The sequence below is a fragment of the Pristis pectinata genome, chromosome 8 (genome assembly GCF_009764475.1).
Source record: "Pristis pectinata isolate sPriPec2 chromosome 8, sPriPec2.1.pri, whole genome shotgun sequence".
NCBI lineage: Eukaryota > Metazoa > Chordata > Chondrichthyes > Rhinopristiformes > Pristidae > Pristis > Pristis pectinata.
Window position 1 is genome coordinate 16492521 of NC_067412.1, and position 24968 is coordinate 16517488.

General features: G+C 41.3%; 1 protein-coding gene across 2 annotated transcripts in view; it reads left to right on the top strand.

Annotated features, from left to right (window-relative positions):
• Nucleotides 1-24650, top strand: part of dcun1d3 (defective in cullin neddylation 1 domain containing 3) — a 38778-nt gene extending 14128 nt beyond the window's left edge. The window contains exons 2-4 of one of the 2 annotated variants that reach the window (XM_052022439.1): nt 16503-16588; nt 18594-19123; nt 22191-24650. In XM_052022439.1, coding sequence (XP_051878399.1) covers nt 18687-19123; nt 22191-22710 — 957 coding nt within the window. In that variant the 5' untranslated portion in view covers nt 16503-16588; nt 18594-18686 and the 3' untranslated portion in view covers nt 22711-24650. The remainder of the gene's footprint in view (nt 1-16502; nt 16589-18593; nt 19124-22190) is intronic. The other variant, XM_052022440.1, reaches the window with a different exon arrangement.
• Nucleotides 24651-24968: the final 318 nt, after the last annotated feature.

Genomic DNA, 24968 nt, shown 5'->3' on the forward strand with positions numbered 1-24968 from the left:
GTTTTGCATCCCCAACGTCAACATCATGAGTAATTATCGACATTCTGTTTGGACCATCTGGGAACAGATTTTTAAATTATAAAATTAATTCTCTCACCTGTTGTTTTTGTGAAATTTGTAAATGGTCCAACTTCATTTCAAGGTTCTCCAGGATATTTTGGTTTTTTAGCTTTGATGGAACAATACTTGGTCTAAATTGGCCGTCCTCAATATCAACATCAGACATTCTCGAAACAACCTTCATATCATCTACCATGGCCACAACTGAACCTCTCTCATAATAAGGCTTAAGCATGTTTACATGACAGAGTTGTGTTTTCTTGCATCTATCTGGTGTCTTGATTACATAGTTTAATTCATTTACTTTGGATTCAATAACAAATGGTCTGGTAAAACGAGATTGCAATGGATTGTTCTGGCTAGGGAAAAATACTAACACCTTTTGCACCACTGCAAATGTCCTTGGCTGAGCATGTCTGTCAAAACATGCCTTCATTTTCATCTGGCTGGTTTTCAAATTTTCTCTCGCCAGCTGGCAGACTTTCTCCAACCGAGTTTTAAATTTTTGGACATAGTCCAACAGACTCAAATGCACTTCCTCATTAAGCCACTGTTCTCTTAGCAATTCTAAAGGTCCTCTCACCCGATGTCCAAATACAAGCTCAAATGGACTAAATCCTAATGACTCCTGTATTGATTCTCTCACTGCAAACAAAAGTAAATGAACACCATCGTCCCAGTCCTTTGTGTTTTCAAAGCAATAAGTCTTCAGCATATTTTTGAGAGTAGAATGAAATCTCTCCAGAGCTCCCTGAGACTCTGGGTGATATGCAGATGATACAATCTGCTTTGGTCTCAGCTCATAGACTAGTTGTTGAAAGAAATTAGACATAAAATTACTGCCTTGATTAGATTGGATTTCTTTTGGCAAACAAACCAAAGTAAAAAAAAAAATTTAAAAGAGCCTTTGACACAGTCTTGGCCTTAATATTTCTAAGTGTAGCGGTTGCTACCGCGGAATAAAACAAGACCCTACTCGGAGGATTGCCAAACAGAACTGGTTTATTTTCCCGCCTTGCGCGGGCCCTTTAAGGGAGAACGTTCCCACCCAAAACAACCGGCAATGACGTAAGTCCTACGTCGTCAGGACTTTCCCGCGCACGGGTTCTCCCCGTCGCTCGGAAAGACGAGGCCCGCCGCCATCTTGGGCCTCGTCGCTCCGACGCCGCGTGACCCGACTGCCGAGCCGGTTCGCCCGACTAGACAGTGAGTCGCCACACAACCCCCCCCTCCCCCCCCCCCCCCCCCCCCCAGAACCGGCGAGACAGTCCCCAAGGTCTGTGGGCTGTGCCAGCTGCCGCTTAGGGGGGCGGCCTCTGCGTCGCGGCGTGGCAACCTCGACAGGCTGTTGCAGATCCAAATGGGCCGGTTTGAGGCGGTCCGCCGTGAAAACCTGTTCCCTGCCTCCAATGTCCGAAATAAAAGTGGATCTGTTATTCCGTATGACTCGGAACGGTCCCTCATATGGTCGTTGCAATGGCGCCCGAGGTGTGCCCCTGCGAACGAAAACAAACTTACAGTCCCGTAGTTCCTTGGGCTGGCAGGATGGGGCTTGACCGTGCCGTGAGGTGGGAATCGGGGCCAAGGCGCCAAGCCTCTCGCGCAGTCTTTGTAGGACTGCTGGGGGTTGTTCCCCTTGGTCCCGAAGGGCAGGTATGAAATCCCCGGGGACAACTAGTGGCGCCCCGTATACAAGCTCAGCTGACGAAGTGCGGAGGTCTTCTTTGGGGGCAGTGCGTATGCCGAGCAGGACCCAAGGCAGCTCGTCAACCCAGTTAGGACCCTTCAGGTGGGCCATCAAGGCCGATTTCAGATGGCAGTGAAAACGTTCCACCAACCCGTTTGATTGAGGATGGTAGGCCGTGGTGGTGTGCAGCTGCGTCCCTAGCAGGTTCGCTAATGCAGCCCAGAGACTGGAAGTGAATTGGGTGCCTCTGTCTGAAGTGATGTGGGCCGGAACGCCAAAACATGAGACCCAAGTTGTGAGCAGCGCCCGGGCGCAGGAATCAGTTGTGATGTCAGCCAGGGGAGTTGCCTCAGGCCACCTCGTGAACCGGTCCACGATGGTAAGGAGGTACCGGGCTCCTCTTGAAACCGGCAGAGGGCCCACGAGGTCGACGTGTATGTGGTCGAACCTCCTACGGGTAGGCTCGAACTGCTGTGGTGGGACCTTGGTGTGTCGCTGGATTTTTGACGTCTGGCAGTGCGGACAAGTCCTGGCCCACGCACTGACCTGTTTGCGCAGGCCATGCCAGACAAACTTGCTGGCGACCAGTCGGACAGTAGATCTGATGGACGGGTGCGCCAACCCATGTACCGAGTCAAAAACGCGTCTCCGCCAGGCTGCAGGGACTATAGGGCGGGGCTGACCAGTCGCAACGTCGCAAAGTAGGGTCCGCTGACCTGGACCAACCAAGAAATCTCGGAGCTGCAGACCCGAGACTGCGGTTCTGTAGCTGGGCAGTTCGTCGTCGGCTTGCTGTGCGTCAGCTAGGGCCGTGTAGTCGACACCCAAGGATAGGTTGTGGATGGTTGGTCTGGAAAGTGCATCAGCAACGACATTATCCTTTCCGGAGACATGTTGGATGTCAGTTGTGAACTCGGAAATGTAGGATAAATGTCTCTGCTGACGAGCTGACCAGGGATCGGAGACTTTGGAGAAGGCAAAGGACAGAGGCTTATGATCGGTGAAAGCGGTGAAAGGCCTGCCTTCTAGAAAGTATCGGAAATGCCGGACCGCCAGATACAGCGCTAGAAGTTCCCAATCAAAAGCGCTGTACTTCAGTTTGGGCGGTCTAAGGTGCTTGCTGAAGTCGGCGTCAGCTAACAACAAGTGGATGTCATCGGGGAGCTGTTCGAGGAAGGCCTGTTCGAACATCAGGCATGGCTTGTGTCCCTCGGCCAATGCCAGCATCTCATTCATTAGGGCAGATGGGGATCTGTCCCCCAGGCCATCCAGATGAAGCAGGCGGGCGGCGCGCTCACGACGGGAGAGGCCGAAGGTCCGGATCAAAAGGTCTTTGAAAGCCGGGTACTTATCTTCCTCCGGAGGCGACTGGATGAAGTCTCCAACCTGGGTGGCTCTCTCCTGGTCCAGAGAGCTAACCACATGGTAGTACCTTGTGGAGTTGGAGGTGATCTGCCGAAGGTGGAATTGCGCTTCGGCCTGGTCAAACCAGACGCTGGGCCGAAGTGTCCAAAAGGTGGGCAGCTTGAGGGCCACTGCGTTGGCTGCTGCGCTGTCGTCCATTTCGCGGGTCCAAAAGCCGTTTGGACCGTCGGGGTCACCAATGTAGCGGTTGCTACCGCGGAATAAAACAAGACTCTACTCGGAGGATTGCCAAACAGAACTGGTTTATTTTCCCGCCTTGCGCGGGCCCTTTAAGGGAGAATGTTCCCGTCCAAAACAACCGGCAATGACGTAAGTCCTACGTCATCAGGACTTTCCCGCGCGTGGGTTCTCCCCGTCGCTCGGAAAGACGAGGCCCGCCGCCATCTTGGGCCTCGTCGCTCCGACGCCGCGCGACCCGACTGCCGAGCCGGTTCGCCCGACTAGATGGTGAGTCGCCACATAAGTGATATTGCCTCTGGAAATCTAGAAGTTGCACACATGATGGTTAACAAATACTGATTTCCAGCCTTAGACTTTGGCAATGGGCCAACACAGTGCACAATCACCTTCGGAAAAGGGTTCACTGAAAGCAGGAATAGGCTTCAAAGGATCTACAGGGGGTCTTTGATTTGGTTTACCTACCATCTGACATGTGTGACAGGTTCGACAAAACATCACCACATCCTTTCTCAAACCAGGCCAATAGAATTGTTTCAAGAACTTCCCTACAGTTTTATTCACACCAAAATGTCCACCCAAAGGCATACTATGGGCCAGGTTTAAAATCTCATTCCCCTAAACTTTAGGAACCACAACCTGATGAATAACTTCCCATTCCTCATTAACAGGAACATGAGGAGGTCTCCATTTCCTCATTAACACTCCATTTTTGACATAATATCCAATTGGCACTTTCTCAATCTCATCACATGAGTGCTTTTTCTCTCAATTCAGTAAGCTCAGGGTCTTTTGTCTGTTCCACCATAAATTCTTTCCTTGACACAGACAAATCTTTAAATTCAGGCTCAATACAAGGATTTTGATCCTCCAGTGAAGACAGAAAAGTCTCAGACAAGGCATCATAATTTTCTTCCTGTTTAGGGCTGTCACAGGGAACAACATCAGACTACACAGAACTGTTGGCCTTAGCTAATTCTTTGGCCCTAGCTCGAGTCACCGCACAGGATGGGTAAACATATGGATCATTCTCAGACTCATCAATCCTTGGTTTGGTCGTTAACCGTACCACAGAGACGAATTCTCCATCTGCAAGGTCATTCTCCAATAACAAAGAAACTCCTTCCACTGGTAAACTAGGTCGTATCCTTATCTCAACAGGTCCCCCTACAAACTTTGACTTTAAAATCACCTTGTGCAAAGGGACCGACATGGTGTCACCTGTAACACCTCGCACTAAATTTACCTCACCAGTGTCAGTTTCTTCACCAAAATTTAAAACACTGTCCAGCAAAAGAGATTGGCAAGCCCCAGTATCTCTAAGGATTTTCACTGGCACCTGGGTGACCCATCATTCAGTGAAACAAAACCCTCTGATACATAAGAATGGAATTCCTTCCTCACCTCCTCCAACTTTTCAGCTTTCACCTTTGGCAAGGACTGATCTTTAACAACATCCCCTAAACCTTTTTGATTTTTAATTACCTGAAAACAAGCATTGGGCATGGCTTCCTTCCTTTTCTTCAAAAGGGCACAACTAGCTATTACATAGCCAGGTTTCTTACAGTAATAATAAGTATGCTCAACAGGTTTCTCCAGCACTGGCTTCTTTTCATCCTTCCCTTTTTGATTACCTCCTAATTTAATCTCCGGTTTACCTGGATTGTCCTTATAACTTTTTTGAAAGGTTTTAGGTGGTCCCCATTTGGATTTATGGGTTAAAGCATAATCTTCTGCCAACCTAGCAATTTCTTGTAAAGTTTCCACCTCCTTTTTATTTAAGCATGTTGTTATTTCAGCTGGGACACATCTTTTAAAGTCTTCTACTAACTTCAATTCTGTCAATTTATCATAATCCCCAACTACATTTTTAGCCATGCACCATTGTTCAAAACGTATTCTCTTGCCATTGGCAAATTGCATGTACGTCTGATCTGCAGATTTCTTCACGTCTCTAAATCTTTGCCTATAAGCTTCAGGCACCAATTCATAGGCCTTCAACACAGCTTGTTTAACCTTTGTATAATCAGCTGCATCCTCAACAGACAAAGCAGAATAAGCTTTTTGAGCTTTACCTTTAATTACACTCTGTAATATAAGAGCCCATCTTTCCTTTGGCCAGTTTGAACTCTCAGCAACCTTTTCAAAATGTTGGAAATACTGATCAACCTGATCTTCCTCAAAAGGAGGGACTAATCGAACCTCCCTACTGGCTGAAAACCCATCATCAGAATCAGATTCCAAACTCTTTGCTTCATTTTTAACTCATGCTGCCACTGTTTTTCCTTCTCCTCCCTATCCAGCTCCATCCTCCTCAGTTCCATCTGGGCCTTCCTTTCCTCTGCCTCCGCCTCAAACTTTAACCGAGTTAGTTCCCGTTCTCGTTCAGCCTCTAACTTCAACTGAGTTAGCTCTCATTCTCGTTCAGCCTCTATCTTTGCCAGCTGCACCTGTGCCTCAGAAATCGCTGGTTCACTGCCAGGAAACTGTTTTAACACCTCCTCCTCAAACACCTTCTTTTCCACATAATGGCCAGCTATCAGTCTCTGAATATCTGCCTTTCTCATAAACCGTGTTACTGCCTCCAGATGTAGCTCTGTAGCAAGTTTCACCAAATCAGGCTTCCTCATCCCCTGCAATCCTCCAGGGGTGGGTTTTTTCAAAAATGTATCCATTGTTGCTGGTTTCCACACACACAGCCAATTAAAAAGAATTTATCAGACCGACCACAATCAGTCGTCCACTAAGACCCCAATTTGTTCAAACTCAGGCCTCCAGTACCAGTTTTGAGTTTGACTTCAAACCACCCTCGTCGGTCTTTGGATTGGATCCCGGATGAATCTCGTCAATCTGGGGAACAATCCCGGACGAGCCCCCAATCTTGTTACGAACCAGCAACAAAAGAAACACACTGAGTCATATTTCAGTGTTAAAAACTACTTTATTAATAACTACTTATGATATTAAGAAAAATAAAAGTAAAAATGTTAGAAGTAAAAATATTAAACCTTGAACATTAACCCCAAAACTAAACTCGTCGTGTGTGTGTGGCAAAGTCCCAAACTCCAAGTCCAGGAATGATTATTAAAGTTCAGTTCAGCAAGCCATAAGGTGAAACGTGAGCAAAGGCTTCTTCAACAACCACCGTTGTCTGAAGATAAAACGTAGATGTAGAGAGAACATAGAGAGTAATTACAAAATCCAAATGTTCTACGATGGAACCCAGATGACGCCTCAGTGTTTACTCAATAGTGACTTCCTCACCCCGAAAAGCATCCGAATCGTGGTCGTCCACACAAATACCTGTTTCCCTCTACAGGTTAACAACAAAGTGGACTCGACCGGATTACTTCAAAAATCCATACGTGGATTGTAGTGACAGACACAGTTATTGTTTCTCATCCATCGATAGAGAAACTAGCAGGTTGGTGTTTCTCTTTTTTTTCTCTCTCTCCCTCCTCTGACTGACTTCTTCAACAACATCATTACGTCCTTTATCTTCTGTTGATGTAAGCACGCCACACACACACACACACACACACACACACACACACACACACACACACACACACACACCACTATGCTCTACCTTAAAGGGACATTCACCTAGTCCGTAACAGTTGGCTCGGTAGGCATCTTTGATGGTTGTATAGCAATGGTCAAGGGTGCTTGGGTCCCTGGTGGGACAGAAGATACGCTTGGTAGTATTTTGGTAGCACACTCTTGAAGTTGGCCTGGTTGAAGTCTCCTGCAATGATGAAGTGTGCCACAGGGTATCCTGTTTCAAGGCTGTTGACCACAGAGTATAGTTCATTGAGTGTAGGCTTCATGTCCGTCTGGGGTGGGATGTAGACTGCCGTCTGGATAGCTGAAGTGATCTCCCATGGCAGGTAGTATGGGTGGCACTTCACTGTTAGATGCTCCAAGCTGGGTGAGTAGGAACTCGCCAGGACCATCACATCTGAGCACCACGAGTTATTGATTAAGAAGCAAACCCCTCTGACTTTGCCCGGGGACTCTGTATGGTCCATTCAGTGAATTGAGAAGCCCTCGATTGTCTGGTGCAGTCAGATGAAGCAGATGTAAGCCATGTTTCAGCGAGACATAACACACAGCAGTCCCTCAGTTCTCTCAGGTAAGTCAGTCTTGCTTTTAGTTCAGTCCTTGGGCAGTCCTGGGTTCAAGTGACTTGCTTCCACTTCAATTCTGTAGGTTCTGAGACAGTGGAAGAGTACTATATGGGATTCACAGATTCTGACTTGGGCAAGGTTGGTGGTATTTGACAGCGTGAGTGAGTGGGTAGTTCTGGAGGTTGAGCACTCATTTGTACTTAACCTCTGCTTGCTCCCCTAGTAATGATTGAGGTGCCCAGTGCCTTCCTGGATACTGCTCTTGCATTTCAAGAAGTCATGGACCATGAATTTCAATGATTGGTTGAGATGTAGCACTTTCTTAGAGACTTTGAAATATTTTCTCCGTACTCCTGGAAATCTACCTGATGGAGCCCAAAATAAATTGCTTATTTTGGGAGTCTGGCATTAAGCATGCTGACAAAGTAACCCTCTCAGAGGGGCTGGTTGAGCTCAGTCAGAACCTGTCGGATGGTGGGAGTATTGGCATGGAAGACTGAGATTGGTTCCTGTGGTGTACTTCTCAAGTGCTTTGAGGTGTTTGCAGTAGGTTGTCCATATCTCCAAAACATACAGGAGAATGGGGATCACTGCTGCTCATGAGGCAGTGAGGTTGGTGTCAGGTTTAAGGTCTCTCTCTTTGAGTGTCTTTATTTCCTCAGCTGGCCAAAGGTTGTGCTGGCACAGTAGAGGCATTGGTGAATTGCATCATCAGTGTATCCCTTCACTGAGAAGTGGATAGTGATCCGGGTTTTTCAGGGTCTTACAGGAGTTCTTTAGCAAAATATGAAAATTGTTCTACATTGTTTACTTAATTACAGCACATTAATATATTCCTCCTGGGACATGAAAACAATATAGCTTGATTTTTTTTTACAGAAGACTTTGACTAGCACCTGTAAAACAAACAGTTTTTTTGTGGAGTATTCAGGGTTTGCCCATGTCTCAATGCCCCCGAGCATAGTGTGTGAGAGTTGCACTTTGTGTGCTTCGTTTAAAATGTGAGATACAGGAAGTCAAAAATTATTTTGCACAGTCAAAGAAATCTTAAGCTTATCAAAATTTTCCTGCCAAACATACTTTAATTCACAGATGTTATTAACTTTCTGACCATGAGTTAGCAGCTTTCAGGGTTGACAAAATGTTTAAGTAATAGGATGTGGGTTTTTTTGCTTTAGAATTGGAATGTTGTATTGAACTTCTCTCCCAAATGCTATGAAAGACCATTGATGTCAGGTGGTGACCAAGTATATTTCTGTTCACCTCACGCTGAAACAGACTAAATTAAAGGTGACTAGCCCTATCTCACATAAAAAAACTCAAGATATTAAGGGCTTCCATTAGAATCTTTCAATCTTCACAGTCCCCTCTTAACAGAATTGCCCAGTTGGCAGTGTTATTCTGGGCTAGAGGATGGATTGATTTTTTACTTTGTGGGTTCCCATTCAGACTTTGGAGTGTTGAATTTGTCAGTTTGGTGTGATCTCAGTCAGTTTCAACTTGTTACAGTAGGGATGGGGGAATGGCGTGTAATGGAAGTAAAAATGCTCTGCACTTATGCTGCCAGATACCTGATAAAAATGTAGTTTAGATCTGGTTAGGCCAATGCTGATGGCTCTTTGGAATGAAAACTGGTCAGCTCCTGTAGATAAAATATAGCCCTTGAAATATGCACTCTACACTACATGGTGTAACAACCAAATTACATTTTTTTTCCTTTTTATTACCAGCCAAAGCAAACTGATTTTTATTTTGTATAATGTCATTCCAGTCTGAGAGCCTCCAACTATCAATAAATGTGCTATCAATGTAGGAGAAATTGTCATCTTCAGGAGCTTGAAAAATTACTAAAAAATAGTAATTGTATCTTTGAGAAAAATATTGTTACCAACTGCATTTGTCATGTGGAATCAACAAGTGTATCATTTTTATTTCAGTACACTTACAGGTGAGCCCTGCATTATGACTGTTTGGGTAACAAAATATTGTCCTCGCAGAATCCACAGATCACTACCCAAAAACTTGAGATATTGAATAAAATTAGCTCTCATTGAATAAAACTAGCTCTCATGGAATTTGTGTATGTGGGATGGGGGGGTGGTGGTGTGCAGTATAACTACAGTGTATTTTGAAGTGGTACTGATAATGGAAGGAATGAATGTTCAGGGTGGTAGGGTGCTAATCAAATAGGCTGCTTTGCCCTGAATGATGTATTGCTGCTTCGGAGTTGTTGGTACATCACTCATCCAAGCAAGAGGAGAGTTTTCCATCACACTCCTGACCTGTGCCTTGTAGTTGATGGAAAGGCCTTGATGTTGGGAGGTGAGTCATTCACTGAGGGTGACCCAGCTGCTGAACTGATCTTGTAGCCACGGTGTTTATATGGTTGGTCCAGTTTAAGTTTCCAGTCAATGGTGAGCCCAGGATATTGATGATGGGAATGTCGACGGTTAGACTCGTTGGAGATGATCATTGCCTGGTACTATGATGCGATAACTGTGTAAGCTGTTTCGGTAGGTAAGACAAATGACACGTGATCCATTAATTTTGAGAATTCTTGGTTCTGATCCATTTTGTCTGTTTAATCATGTTTTTGCAATCCACCGTATCATACTGTTGCTATAATGGCCAAATTGATTGGAAAAATATTTGTAAAATTCAATAGAAAGTTATTTGTATGGAAAGTAAAATGTAGTTTAGGCTTTCCCCATCTACACACTACCCTTAGTGATATCATCCACAGACCTTGCATCAGTTTCTGCATTAGTGTTAATGAAATCCAACTCTACCTCTGCACCACTTCTCTCAACAGTTCTTGTGTTGTCGGGCTACTTGCTCAACGTCTGATCTTGATAAAACTGCAGTTTGCTTCAGCTCTGGAAGCCACACTCCATATCTTTGGCTCACCAGGAGGTTTTCAGGAGGATAGAGAAAATGCTTCGCAACTTCTGTCCTCCTCCCTGACCTTTAACAGAATTTTTGCAGCACTGTATGATGCCTGGTAAAGCTTCCAAAACTCCATCCTCTCCATTACAAACACTATTTACCTTCACCTCTTCTATTGGGCTTTACAACTTGTAACTTGGTGAAGAATTGTCTTGGGAATTTCCAGGTTCTCATAGCAGCTTACAGAAAAGTCCTTGAGTGTTCAACAATAACAGCAGCAAATCACCATGGGACCAATTCTTTGTGTATATCAGATCAATGCAGCAAGTGTTTGAATGTTTATGTAGTGATCTTAATATAATTGAGTTCAATGTAGCATTCAAAAAGGATAAATGTGGAATGATTACTAAGAAGATATGAATCTGAGCAAGACTTATTTTTATGCAGAGACTGTCTGTTGTAAATTGGGTAAATGTAATGGACATAATGGGAACAAAAGCTCTGTTTGTTGAAAATTACCCATGGTTGACCAAAGTAGTAAAGAATATCATAAAAATTAAAAATAATTTTAAAAGGCAAAAACAAACAAATCCTGTCACTTTATATTTTGTCAACTGGGAGAGATGTAGAGCTACAAAAATGACATATGAAACTTTCAAGGACCAGCAAGATCAACACTATTATCTGCAGTTTATAGCTGAGTGCAATATGTGTCTCTCCCTAAAAATAGATAGTGGTAATATTGTAAATGAAACTAAGAAAATGGTAGATTAGAATCGTACAGCATGGACCAACTCGTCAATGCTGTCCAGTGGCACTGTTCCATATTAATTCCATCGCCCAGTACTTGTTTCATAGCCCTCTATGCCTAAGTGATTCAAGTGCTCACATAGACACTTGAATGCTGTCCGTGACCCAGCTTCAACCAGTATCTCAGTGCATTCCAGATACTTCGGGTGAAAAAGATACCCCTTACATCCTCTCTAAATATCTTCTTCTCCTGAACATGTCCTGTGGTTTTATCTACCTCTGATAAAACTTGTCAGATTCTTTTGCATCTGAATTTACATAGACAGAAGGTGAAGGTGTCTGGAATTATGAATCACTAAAATTATTGAGCTGTAATGATGGCACTAACGAATGATATTTCCCAGGATCAGATTTCTTTTTCAAGGTTTTGAAGAAAATGGGTGAGAATAGTGCAAAATCTTTATAAAACTTTTTAAAAATCTCTCCTATTATATTACAAAATAATACTATTTAAGAGAATGAAACCAAAGTACTTGAGACCAGTCAGGCTAGCATTTCTTTTCTAGAAATTACTAGAATTTATAGTTAAGGATAGTGTGACTGAATGCTTTGAAAATTTTCAGTTGATTTGTGAGAACTTTTTATAATTTGTAACAGGTAGGTCATGCCTGACGAGCGTGATCAAATTTTGACATTGGTTAAACATACGAAATAGGAATCAGTTATAGAGCCTCTCCAGCATTCTGTATGATTATGGCTCTTCCACCCAGTCCATGTATTCCTCGACTCCCTTGGTGCCCATAGATCTAGCGATTGCAGCCATGGATGTATTCATAAACTGAGCAGCCACAGCCCTCTGGAATAGAGAGTTCCATAGATTTATAGTTCCCTGGGTGGATAAATTTTTCCATCTCGGTCCTAATTCAGTTATCTCCTGTACTGTGGCTCGGCCTTCTAATTCCAGGTTCTCCTGTCTGGAAAAAATGGTCACTGGATACCCAAGGTCGTTTAACAAAGTCCTTCAAAAGACAGCTAATGTTGCTCATGAAATTGAAGATACATTATGAGCTGGCTGGGTTAAATGGAGTTAAGCTCTCTCTCAGAATCAGGTTTATTATCATTAACATAGGTCGTGAAATTTGTTGTTTTGCGGCAGCAGTACAATACAAGACATAAAAATTACTGTAAGTTAGCAAAATAAATAGTGCAAAAAGAGGAATAATGAGGTAGTGTTTGTGGACCGTTCAGAAATCTGATGGCAGAGAGGTAGAAGCTGTTCCTAAAACATTGAGTGTGGGTCTTCAGGTTCCTGTACCTCCTCCCTGATGGTAATAACGTGAAGAGGGCATGTCCTGGATGGTGAGGGTCCTTAATGATGGATGCCACCGCATTGAGGCACCGCCTCCTGAAGATGTCCTTGATAGCGGGGAGGGCTGTGGCTGTAATGGAGCTGGTTGAGTCTAAAACCCTCTGCAGCCTTTTGCAATCCTGCGCATTGGTGCCTCCATACCAGGCGGTGATGCAACCCGTCAGAATGCTCTCCACCATACATCCTGTAGAAATTTGTAAGAGTCCTTGACTTACCAAATCTCCTCAAACTCCTAATGAAGTAGAGCTGCTGGTGTGCCTTCTTCGTGATTACATCAGTGTGTTGGGCCCAAGATAGATCCTCTGATGTTGACACCCAGGAACTTGAAGCTGCTCACCCTTTCCACTGCTGACCCCTCAATGAAGACTGGTGTGTGTTCTCCCGACTTCCCCTTCCTGAAATCCACAATCAGTTCCTTTTGTCTTGCTCATGCTTAGTGCGAGGTTTTGCTGGTTACTTTGTCTGAGACTAGGGGGCACAGAATAACATTTGGAGCCAAACCCGTCAAGCAGGTCTCAGCTTGTAGAATTTGGGGGGTGGGGGACTGGGGGGGAGAGGGATTTGCTGTTTAATGATTCCTGAGTTCCTTGATGCATCTGAAGGAAAGGGAAAAGAATAGAAGATTCAGATGATAGTGAGATGAAGAGGAGTAAGAGAATCTCATTTGCATAATAAACACCAGCATAGATCTGCAGGGCAGAATGATCTTTCTGTGCTGTACTTTAAGTATATTCACCCTTCAAACAATTTGAACCTCCTGTCTTACTCGTCTGCCTTTACCGCAATATGGTTTTCCAGAAAAAAAAATCATAAGATGGAATATCCTGTATATTACATAGGCAACAAGGAAACTGGTTGGATAATTTGTTGTTGCTTTGTTTTTTGTTTTAGTGATTAGGTATAGTTTCAAATGCATCTGTTCTAATTTTCACAAGTTTATTATAGGATGTATAACAAATGGTGAGGTTCCTTGATACTCTTATTGTCATTTGGCCTACATTGTTGGAAGTAGCTACAATTCAGAAAATCTGATAGCAAACACAAAATTTTGCTGTTCATCAGGCTCTTTCAATGCCAAATATAGTTTCTTAATTGGTTTGTAGAACTAGTTTGGCAGAAATCAAAATCTGATGCTAAGTTTAACAGGAAGGAGCTTAATGTAGTACCTAAGTAACATTCAGGGCTGCTGGCTCTCAAAACAAAAAATGATCTAAACACCTGAATGATGCTAAAACTGTATTGGTATGATGAACTCTAGATTTTATCATGAAATAAATGTCACATTTAACTTCAACTTTCATTTCATCCATTTGAGTACATGGCATTGAACCTGAAGCATTACACAGCAGGCCAACAGCATTTTCTTTTGAAGCTTGAAACTGCGAAGTTCAGTTGCTTGTGAGGTCCAAAGCAGTGTGTGCTTTTAAATAGGCTTGCACTATCAAAGGCACTTCTTGTGTGCTGTGGAGCAGGCATAAGGAAACTGAGGTAAGTTCTGTTTTGGGGATGGATTTGTGAAGTTGCAAGGAAGAGTTGGGACATCATTCTGATGGTTTTAGCATCTGAAGGGTAGGATAGGGTCATTGAAAAGTGTTGTGATCAACTCCTGAACGTTGTTTGAGGAGTTAGGTGAGGCTGAAGCCCAGTAAGTAGGAATAACAGGGTCAGTGTCCTACTGGAGATTAATGCAGGATGTTGGGAAAGTGGCTGATTGTTGGGAATTGGTAGTGGGGTCTTCTGCCCGAATAAAATGATGAGGAATGCTCAGGCTGGCTTTTGGGGGGGCTTAAGGTCATTAGGCTGTTGGAGCAAGGGGCAGGCTGAGAAATGAGTGGTGAAAGGGCAGCAGTGAGCAAGTCAGGGGGTAGAGAGGGGACTGGAGATTAGGAAACATTTGCAATGTGTGGTAAGCACACTACTTGAGGGAATGGTTAACAGCTCCAGATTTCTTAAGCTGGGCCCCACTCAGGCAAATTCCTCCATCACAATTATCCTCAGCATTGGTGCCCCACAAGGCTGTATCCTCAGCTCCCATCTTTACTCCCTATATACTCACGACTGCATGGCCACATTCTGCTCTAACTCCATCTATAAGTTCGCAGATGACTCCACCATAGTGGGCTGAATCTCAAATAATGATGAGTTGGTGTACAGGAAAGAGAGAGAGCCTAGTGGCATGGTATCATGACAACAACCTTTCCCTCAATGTCAGCAAAGCAAGAGCTGCTCATTGACTTTGGGGAGGGGTGCGGTGCACACACTCCTGTTTACATCGACAGTGCTGAGGTTGAGAGCTTCAAATTCCTAGGATTAAAGATTACCAATAGCCTATCCTGGTCCAACCACGTAGACGCCATGGCCGTAGATGCCATGGCCAAAGCACTACTTTCTCAGGAAGCTAAAGAAATTTGGGCATGTCCCCTCTGACCCTCACCAGTTTTTATTGATGCATCATAGCTTGGTATGGCAACTTCTCTGCCAGAGACCCCAAGAAACTGCAGAGAGTTGAGGACACAACTGAGCATATCACAGAAATCAATCTCCCCTCCATGAACTCTGTCTACACTTCTCGCTGCCTCGGTAAAGCAGCCAACATAATCAAAGACCTCACCAACCCTGGACATTCTCTCTTCTTCCCCCTTCCATCAAGCAGAAGATACAAAAGCCTGTAAGCATGTACCACCGGGCTCAAGGACAGCTCCTATCCTGCTGTTATAAGACTATTGAACAGTCCCCTAGTATGATAAGAATGGACTCTTGATTTCCTAATCTACCTCGTTATGGCCTTTCACTTCATTGTCTACCTGCACTGCACTTTTTTTGTAACTGTAACACTTTATTCTGCAGTCTGTTATTGTTTACTTGTACTACTTCAATGCACTGATGTGATGAAATGATTTGGATGGATGGCATGCAAAACAGTTTTTCACTGTACCTCATTACATGTGACAATAATAAACTAATTTACCAATTTTTAATTTACTGATTTAAGTAAAGCTGAAGCAGACCAGGTTTTATGAAGATCTGCTTTCACATGCATGTGCAATGTAAGACCCCAGGAGAGTTTTCTGAGTTTGTGATGCACGTTGTGGGATATCACTGTGTGCATCTGAGCTCCTCTTCCTCACATCGGAAGACATAAGCAGGTAGACAGAGGAAAGGTTTCAAGGGTGTTCCTAAAGCCTCCTTTTGAGCTTCTTAATTGTGTAGAGGCCCAAAAGGAAAATTACAAACTTTGTTTCTCAGTCAGTCCGAGATTTTCCTTTGTAAATGATTTCCATTGAAATTGAAGTGCACAGCATATGCTATCTAATTTCTAGGCATATCAACTTATGGAAACCTTCTGTAAAGATGAAGATTTAAAATTTGCTAGTTCATCTGTGATGTCATTGAAAACAATGTTAAGTTAAATGAATTACAGTGGATCAAAAAAGTGCATTGAAAAATCACCTGGTTTTCATAAGATGATTCTCAATTTTGTATATCCATTAATAAATAGTTCAATCATAAAAAGAGGTGAGCAAAAAGAACTAAAATGATGCAAGTATTTGTCCAAATGCTTGAAAAGAAAGTCCTGAAGCAGCAGTGATTAAGTAGTATTAAAACTGAGCATTTTTTTAAAAAACTTATGTAAATATACCTTTTATGAGAACAGGGATTGGGATTTTTTTCAAAGGATGTTATTGCCAAAACTGCATCAGTCATTGAGTTGAGGTGGGGCTATGCTTGCAAAATGCTATTTTAGTGAACAAAAACAATTTATTCAGCCAGTAGTCTATTCAAAAAGTAGAGAAACAAACTACAGACTTGCCCCAATAATAGCTCAGTAATTTCTTCAGATAATTGCATTAAGTATATTTATTTGTAAGTTATATTTGTCACATGTTGCCAACTAGATTGACAGGAAAATTACCCAATTGTGTTCTTTCTGGCTGACTGCTGCACTGTTCTTACATGCAACCATTTTTAACATGTTATTCTCTTAATAAAGATGATAATTTCCACTTCTATTTTACAGCATTACATGTGTCAACACCAAATCTCTGTCTGTACAACAAACCGATTATGTTACAGAAATCATTCATAACTCCTGCACCTATTTCTGTAAGTACAAGTAGGTTCCTATGAGGTGGCCTAATTGTCTGTTGTGAGGTGACTTTTAAAAGGGAATGTACTAGATCCTGCTCTGTCAGTAAAGTTAACTGAAATCATAGTAGATAGATCACATAGGGACCACAAGGTTTCAGGTCCTATTTACAAATTGGTGAATGGAATTTTAATACATTTTCTAACAGTTTTATAACTTTATCAAGTGGTCAGCAGCTCCTTTTGTAAGCTCCAGAATATACTGTCAATGGTAGAGTACTATTCTACTATTTGATATTGGGCACTTTGATGATTTGTAATTCTTGGTCAGCCTTTTGTAACCGAAAATAGCCTATGCTGATGATTACCTATTGCATTATAATTGGAGATGGACATGGTTTTTCACCTCTCTTGAGGCTACCTGCCATTTTGTATTTTCTTTAATGTGTTTACTCTCACCTTGTTCTCAGAGAAACCAGGATGCTCTAGCTGTCCAGTCCTATTTTAGGAACATGATGAGAGAGTCAACAAAGACAATTGTGCCTCATTCCCATCAATTTACAAACCTCAACCGAAACTGTAGTACAAGATTCTTCTTCTAGTATTCTTCTAAATGAGGTCCATGTTATTCCTATTTGCCAGTTTTCAATCAATTTGATTTGCTCAGAAAATTGCTGCATGCAGAGGCAGCTGACCAAATGGTCTTAATTTTAGAAAAAAGTCTGAGCTCTTTACACATGTTGGAGGAGATGAGAGAGATTTAAGGGCACTTTTTGCACTAGAGAAAGGAAATTGGGTGGGGAGGGGTATTATCTTTGCATTCCCTGTTCTTTTTTTTTGTAAGTCAGAATGAATTTCTACATTATCCCTGACACAACATAAATTTCTCCCAGGTGATCTGGTTACCTCTCGTATTCCAAAGACATGGTGGTAGGTTAAGCAGCTACTGTAAATTACCACTAGTATAGGTGGGTGGTAAGAGAATCATGGCAAAGGCATCTGGGTATCCACGGTTCCAACCTGATCTCTTCAAAATGTAACACAAGTTCTGTCATGTTGATGTGAGAACTTCTGTTGTCATTATGTTGAAAGCAGAAAAATAAGTAAAAGGATATCCCCTTCACTTATTTATGTGGTAAAGAAACAAAATAAAGTAAACCTGACTCCTAACTAGTAGTTAACAGTCTAATGGATGATATTCTGTTACTTACTAGTTGAGAGGGTAGGATCATTGTGTGCAATTTTGTAAATGTAGACACCTTCTAGAAGAATAAAATGAAGCAAACATGTACTCATCTCACTTTACAATCACGGTTGTAGCCAATATTTATACAAAGCCTGTTGACATGCACATTGTAATCGAGGAGTGATTTGGATTAGTTTGCATTATTTATCGTTCCATTAAAGATGTCCCCTAGTGTTTAATGCTGGAGTGATTCCTATGGTTATGCCAGGTGTCTGTACTCGGATTGTTGCATCCAGATCTGTGTGCTTGGCTGCCAAAGGAGGAAGTGGATTAATCAACCTTGTGACAATTTTTTTTTTAAAACATTTTCTCCTTCACAAAAAATTTTCAATCAACCTTGTGATAAGTTCACTTCTGCTGCAGACTGCTGCAAATATTTGTAAAGATGCTGTGCCATTTAAGCCTAAGAAACAAACCACAATTAAAGATGCTCCTTACTGAACTTTTTTACTGAAACTAATCAAACATATGAAGCTACATTTGTAACATCTACCAGATTTAAACTGATTAAGAAGGAAAGATCTTGTTTATAAAAACAAAAAGTTTTTTAAAAAAAAGTTTACTTATGATTTGGAACTGAAAAAGACACAGCATTTTGCATTCTCAAACAAGGTTAACTCAGGGAATCTTGGATTGAGTCTAAAGCTAAATTCCAAAACCTAGACTTTTTTTTTAACAGTAGTATACCATCTATAAAATTGTTCTATTTAAGTTATAAATAAAATATTACATTGGTGAAATTATCAATGAAATGTTATCATTTTTGTCTTTAAATAGTATTCCTGATGGCAAGTTGAAGTGTATGGAGCGACAGGAGCGGAGAGGGAACGTGACTGGAAGGGGACTGCTTTAGAGTTGCAGTTTAGAAACATGGGCCAGTGTGTCACCAAGTGCAAAAACCCTCCTTCCTCACTGGGCAGTAAAACTGGAGATAAAGAATCTGGTAGCAAATCACACATTAAGAAATCTGCTGTCTCTGGTGAAGAATTTAACTCAATGTGCGCAAAGGCTTCTGGAGATATACTTGCCAATGGAACAAAGAAAACTGATGTTGTATTGGAAGCAACCCAGCCCCAACTTGCTCACTCTGGAGACAGTAAAAAAGAAGAACCCTTTTCACACCGTGATGAGTTCTCACTAAAGAGAGCTGAAGAGTTGTTTAGCAGGTATAAAGATGCACATGAGGATGCCATTTTAGAGGAGGGCATGGAATGGTTTTGCAACGACCTTTCTGTGGATCCTACTGAGTTCATAGTATTGTTGTTAGCATGGAAATTTCAAGCAGCAACTATGTGCAAGTTTACCAGGTAAGTTCAGGATAAAATTTGAAAATCAATTCAAAAATATTTTAAGGTTGTATTATTTCTGACATTGTGAGCAAATGCTATATTCATCTTAACATTTACATCAGTTTATCAAATAATTATAAATGAAAATTTCTAAATGAAAGTAATGATAAGGCCCCATCCTGCTGAAATGATTGAACAGTGCTCAACGGTTCTTGGCAAAGATACCAAAACAAATGGTAAAGTAAATGATTTGTCATAGTTTGATATCTTGTGAATTACAACCTTGGGATATTTGCCGTGTTTTTTGCTAAAAGTCCCATAATGACAAAGCTTAGCCTTGAAATTGTTTGGGTGAAAATGCATCAAAATGTTATTGATGGGGTCCAGTTTCTTTTCACCAAACCCCTACTCTTAAATCCTGGGAAACTGAACATCTGAATTATTAATATTTAAAGCCCAGCACTTTAAAAGCAGTGTGGGATATGCATGCTGGCAGCATTTGAAAATAAATGCCTGTTATGTCATTTTCTGTGTCCCAAGCATATGCAGTCATGAAATGGAAAGTAACACCCCACTGGCATTGCTTCCATGAACTTTATGAAGGTAGCAATCAAGTTGACCCCCGAGGCAGTTATCAAGAGAGTCTGATTCATCTCTACATTCAAGTAAATTTAGCTTCAGACATGCATTTAATGTGAGAGGGGGAAAGTTTAAAGGAGATGTGCAAGGCAAGTTGTTTTTTAATGTATAGAGTGGGAGGTGCCTGGAACGGACTGCCAGGGGTAGTGGTGGAAGCAGATGCGATGATGGCATTTAAGAGGCCTTTAGATAGACAGATGAATGTGCAGGGAATGAAGAATATATATCATGTCCAGGCAGAAGAGATTTGGTTTAATTTGGCTTCGTGTTCAGCGCAGACATAGCAGCTGAAGGGCCCGTACCTGTGCTGTACTGTTCTGTGTAAATACCAATGCTTCTTATGGAAGAAGGAGTAATGCTACATAATTGGAAAAGGAAAAAAAGAGGTAATGATATCATCTACTTTTAGCTTTTTTTGACAATGAGGCAATTTAGGAAGGAATGATAATTGTGAAAAATGACATGGCTTTAGATGATAAAGTCAAAAAATGTGAACTGTAGGGTTCAGCATCTTCCTTTCTTTACTCCCCTTTGCACTGGTTCTACCATTGCAAGTGGGTTCTCTCACTTCCAGGTCGTGAAGCTCCAGTATTTGAAAAGATAAGGCCTAATATGGTTTTACCTGGCAAACTCTTACACCAGAATTTGTAACTTTCTTGTGTGGTAACAGAAAATAACATCTAAGTGGTGAATAATACAAAAAAAAGGCTTTTTCTGCACTCTTTTGACCAGACTTAACTCTGCAGTTGGTTATTTTAAGGAGCTTTTTTTTTCTCCAGTCATTTTGGTGCCTTTTAAAGAATTATGGGGTTTGTTTGCAAAATCACAAAATTCTTCAGTATTTCATCTAAATTGTCCTTTTATATCTGAGTCTATACTGTGAATCCTAGGCTGTTTGGACCTGGAGAGTACCAAGTACTGAATGGTACTGTCCTTGTCTAAAATTCCTAATTGATAATTTCTGACATAAATTGCAAGCTTAACCGGCAGGTTCCCATTGGATGAAGGGATTGAAAGCCACGTATCCAAGTTTCTCTGCCTCTGGCTGCTCTGCCAGCCTTTCAGGCAGTTCATTAATTTGTTTTAAATTCCATGAACTTCAATTGAACTAACATCTATTGGTGACTTTATCCTTTTCAAAGTCCACATAAGTATTGGGCATACTACAGTCTGCTACTTCAGTCATCTCTGCAAATGATTCAATCTGATTCAGAAATTATCTACCCTTTACAATTTCGTACCCACTCTCTCTGATTGGCTAAACATTTTCAGAGTGTACAATCACTCTCCTTAATTATAGATTAGTCACTTCCTGACACTGGCTTTTAGGCTATAATTTCCTCGTTTCTCTTTTTCTTATGCTTGAAATGCTTCTACTTAAGATAATATTACACTCATAGGAACAGTTCCCAAATTGGTAGATTATTTCCTAATAAAGTAGAGAGGCAATTTGGCCCATTGAGTTTATGAATGCTCTCTGACCAATCCCATCAGTTCCATTCTCCCACCTATTTCCCTGTAATCTATTCTCTCATACATGCCCTTCAACTCCCCCTGATTTTCCTACTACCACCTACCTAGAAATAATTTATAGTTGCCAGTGGAAAACCAGAACAGTCAGGGGAAACCCACTTGATCACAGGGAGAATGTACATACTCAGTATTTTATAGGTAGGAATGCTTAAGGGTTTACCAAATCACTTATGTTGATAATTTTGACATAAAAGTGGAAACCATAGCAGTTCTGAAGAAGAAAAGGTAATGTAAACTATTCTGTATGTGATCCTAATCAATACAAAATTTGAGATTTACTTACTAGTTAAACATCCATATTTTATGATCGAATCCATTGGAAAGTCATTAGTTGTAGATCAACTGGGCTGTGTTCGGAATACTAAACATGTATTTTTATTATGAATTAACGTTTTTTTTAAAAAAAAGCTTTTAAAAACTTTTATTTATACGGCACAGTAACAGGTCCTTCTGGCCCAACAAGCCCACACTGCCCAATTACACCCATGTTAACCTACTAACCTGTACGGCTTTGGAATGTGGGAGGAAACCGGAGCACCTGGAGGAAACCCACGCTGTCACGGGGAGAACGTACAAACTCCTTACAGACAGCGGCGGGAATTGAACCCTGATTGCTGGCACTGTAATGGCGTTATGCTAACTGCTACGCTACAGTGCTGCCCCTATATTACATGAATTTGGTTGTTGAAATTTTTGTATGTTTCCTAGGTGAAGTTCTCTGATAATTAATGCAATGATTTAATATATTAACTCAGTAATGTATAAAATAAGTATCAGTTACTTGTATAGTATGTGTATTGCTGACTTCTAAAATTCATCTAAAGGATTATCTTTTCACCTGGGAACACTGCTTTATATGAGTCTGCTAATGTGGTTCAAGCTGTTAATTTTCTTTTGATCCTTTTTCCCATAGGAAAGAATTTGTTGATGGATGTAAAGCATTAAATGCAGACAGTATTGAAGGGATCCGTGCCAGATTCCCAAGCCTTATGAATGAAGCCAAAGTTGAGGACAAGTTCAAAGATTTGTATCGGTTTACATTTCAATTTGGACTAGATTCTGAGGAAGGCCAGCGATCACTACGGAGGGAAATAGCTGTTGCCCTCTGGAAACTGGTTTTCACACAGAACGTACCTTTCATATTGGACCAGTGGCTGAGCTTCTTAACTGAGAATCCGCCTGGAATAAAGGGAATCTCTCGAGATACGTGGAACATGTTCTTAAATTTTATTCAGGTGATAGGTCCTGATCTAACAAACTACAGCGAGGATGAGGCTTGGCCAAGCCTGTTTGACACTTTTGTAGAGTGGGAAATGGAAAGAAGAAGAAAAGAGGGTTTGGCTGAAGAAACGTTGCATTTAGTTACAGAGGCTGCAAATGTGGAAATGTTAGGACAAACTGCTACAGACTACCATGTTACAGATAATGAGTAGTGAGCAATAACTGAACATGATCTATGTAGTTTACTGCTCCTCATCACCCTCAATTGCCTTGTTGCTAAAAGGGCTCCAAGATGCTGTAATAATTTATAGGCACTTTTTAAGCAATTGGGTAATACCTTTTTTAAGATGCTTGTTCACAAAAGTATGCAGTAATTCACTAGTTGCCCTAATAAAAGCAGCATCAGTTTCAGCCTTTGAATACTACTAGTATGAAGTAGTCTGACATCGTTATTGCAGAGTTTTCTTTGCTTATAAAATTGTGATGTTATGGAATTCCTTGGTTTAAAATATTGAATAGTGCCAGAGCTCACTTCTGCAAATTGAATGAGTAAGAGACTGCTGTGTGTAATGCTGCTTGTAGCAGTGAAAATAATATAAAATGTGAGTCAGTATTTTAACCATTTACCAGTTTACTGATCGAGGATTGGAGAAGTGTTGCTATATTCCAAGTGCTAGACTCTTGACGGTTGAAGTGGCACTGTAATCTTTCAGTATATCTAGCTGGTGGTGTGTTACCACTGTACTCCTGTACACAGTGCAAGGTTCCAGGGTTTGCAGTACATGCACACACATTTCATGTGTGGACTCATCTCTGTGAAGTCTGTTTCTGTGTGTACACCTAATAAACATGGATTATTTTAAATTCCCCCCCCGATAAAGTCAGTGATCTGGATGTCAATATAAAAGTATTGGTGTGTTTCAGCTTATTAGGTTTAGAATCAGTTGTTACGATTTAGATAGTGCTACTGGGGCACATGAGGCGTGATGATATTCACTAGTACTGGTTCACTTTGGGGGCACAAAATGTGCATTAATAACAATTGCACCTGCAGGTACCATAATGACCCCCATTGATGATTTTTGCCTCAATTACTAGTGAGTTCCAAGACCAACCTTTTGAATAAAATCAAATCTATGGCTGCCTTAACATCTCATTGGAGGGAACAACACTGTTACCCCGATGTGTCAAGGTGGTTTGCTCTCAAAGCTCATTGCACTATTTTCAAAGTCTTGGCACAGGTTCAACACCGAATATTCAAGAAGCAATAGGCAGCAGGACTTAAAGGAATGGGCTCAGTCCTGCAAATACTGTTGCCTTAACTAAAATCAGCTGAAATGGGATTTATTTTTTTTCTTGAATTTATTACTGAACGACAGGTTTCTATTTAATCTAATGAGGTTTTTTTAAACCCATTCTGAGTCCATTCACGTTTTGTGAACTGTCCACTTTACTGTATTTTTGTTACAAAGACATTTATAGTTACTGAGTGACATGTGGCAAGTGTACTTGTGTCCTGACATGTCATATTGCATTCTACCACCTTTTGTTTGGTGTGTTACATCCATTGAGTATATCTTGCTGATTTTTACAAATACATCAGAGGACTGGTTTCCAGTTAAAATTTCCTCTCCTTCAAAGTTCCTGCAGGACTTTGGATCTTGTCTGTACTGTCCTTTTTGGATTACAAGTTCTTCCTATCTTGGATTTTACACAAAACCAACAAATCTGAATTTTCTGTGGCAGGAATACAAATTGACTTCTTAAAATTCTGATATATAATCTGTGCATTTAGCTTGTGCTACATGTATATTTTATAGAATAAGTTTTGGTGCTTTCACTCTGGGCTGCAATTCTGTGGTCTGTGGGATTGTTGTGAGTCTTGTTGGTTTGTTTAGTTGTGTTACCATACTTAAGATACTTCTTGTTTTCTCCATTTCTGAAATTTACATCACTTTACATCACTTATAGGTAACTTACTGAAATGAACAACATTTTGCTAATGGTGTGCTTCTACCAATACACTGTCGTGTTACCATCAACTGTACATTTTATGTATTCAGATATTGTATAAATAATGGATTTATTTAAAGTTGAAATGCTTTGTATGTTTTACGTACTGATTATTTTCCAATTAAAAGAGTCAATTGCATTCTTAGTAACTTCAATCATCAATAACTTTTTCAGTTTTAACCAAAAATCACAGCTTTATAACTGCTTTATCACAACATAAGAAATAGGAACATGGGTGCCACAGGACCCATGAAATCTACCATTCTATAAGATCGTGACTGAACTTCTACGTCAAAATCACTTTCCTTCCGTGTCCTGTATTCCTTGATTCCTTTGGCATCCAAGTCTCATCATTTTCAGTCTTCTAAAATAGAGAATTCCAAAGATTCATTGTTCTTCAAATGAAGAAGCTTCCTATTGGCTCTGCTTAAATGATGCCCAGATTCTAGACATTGCA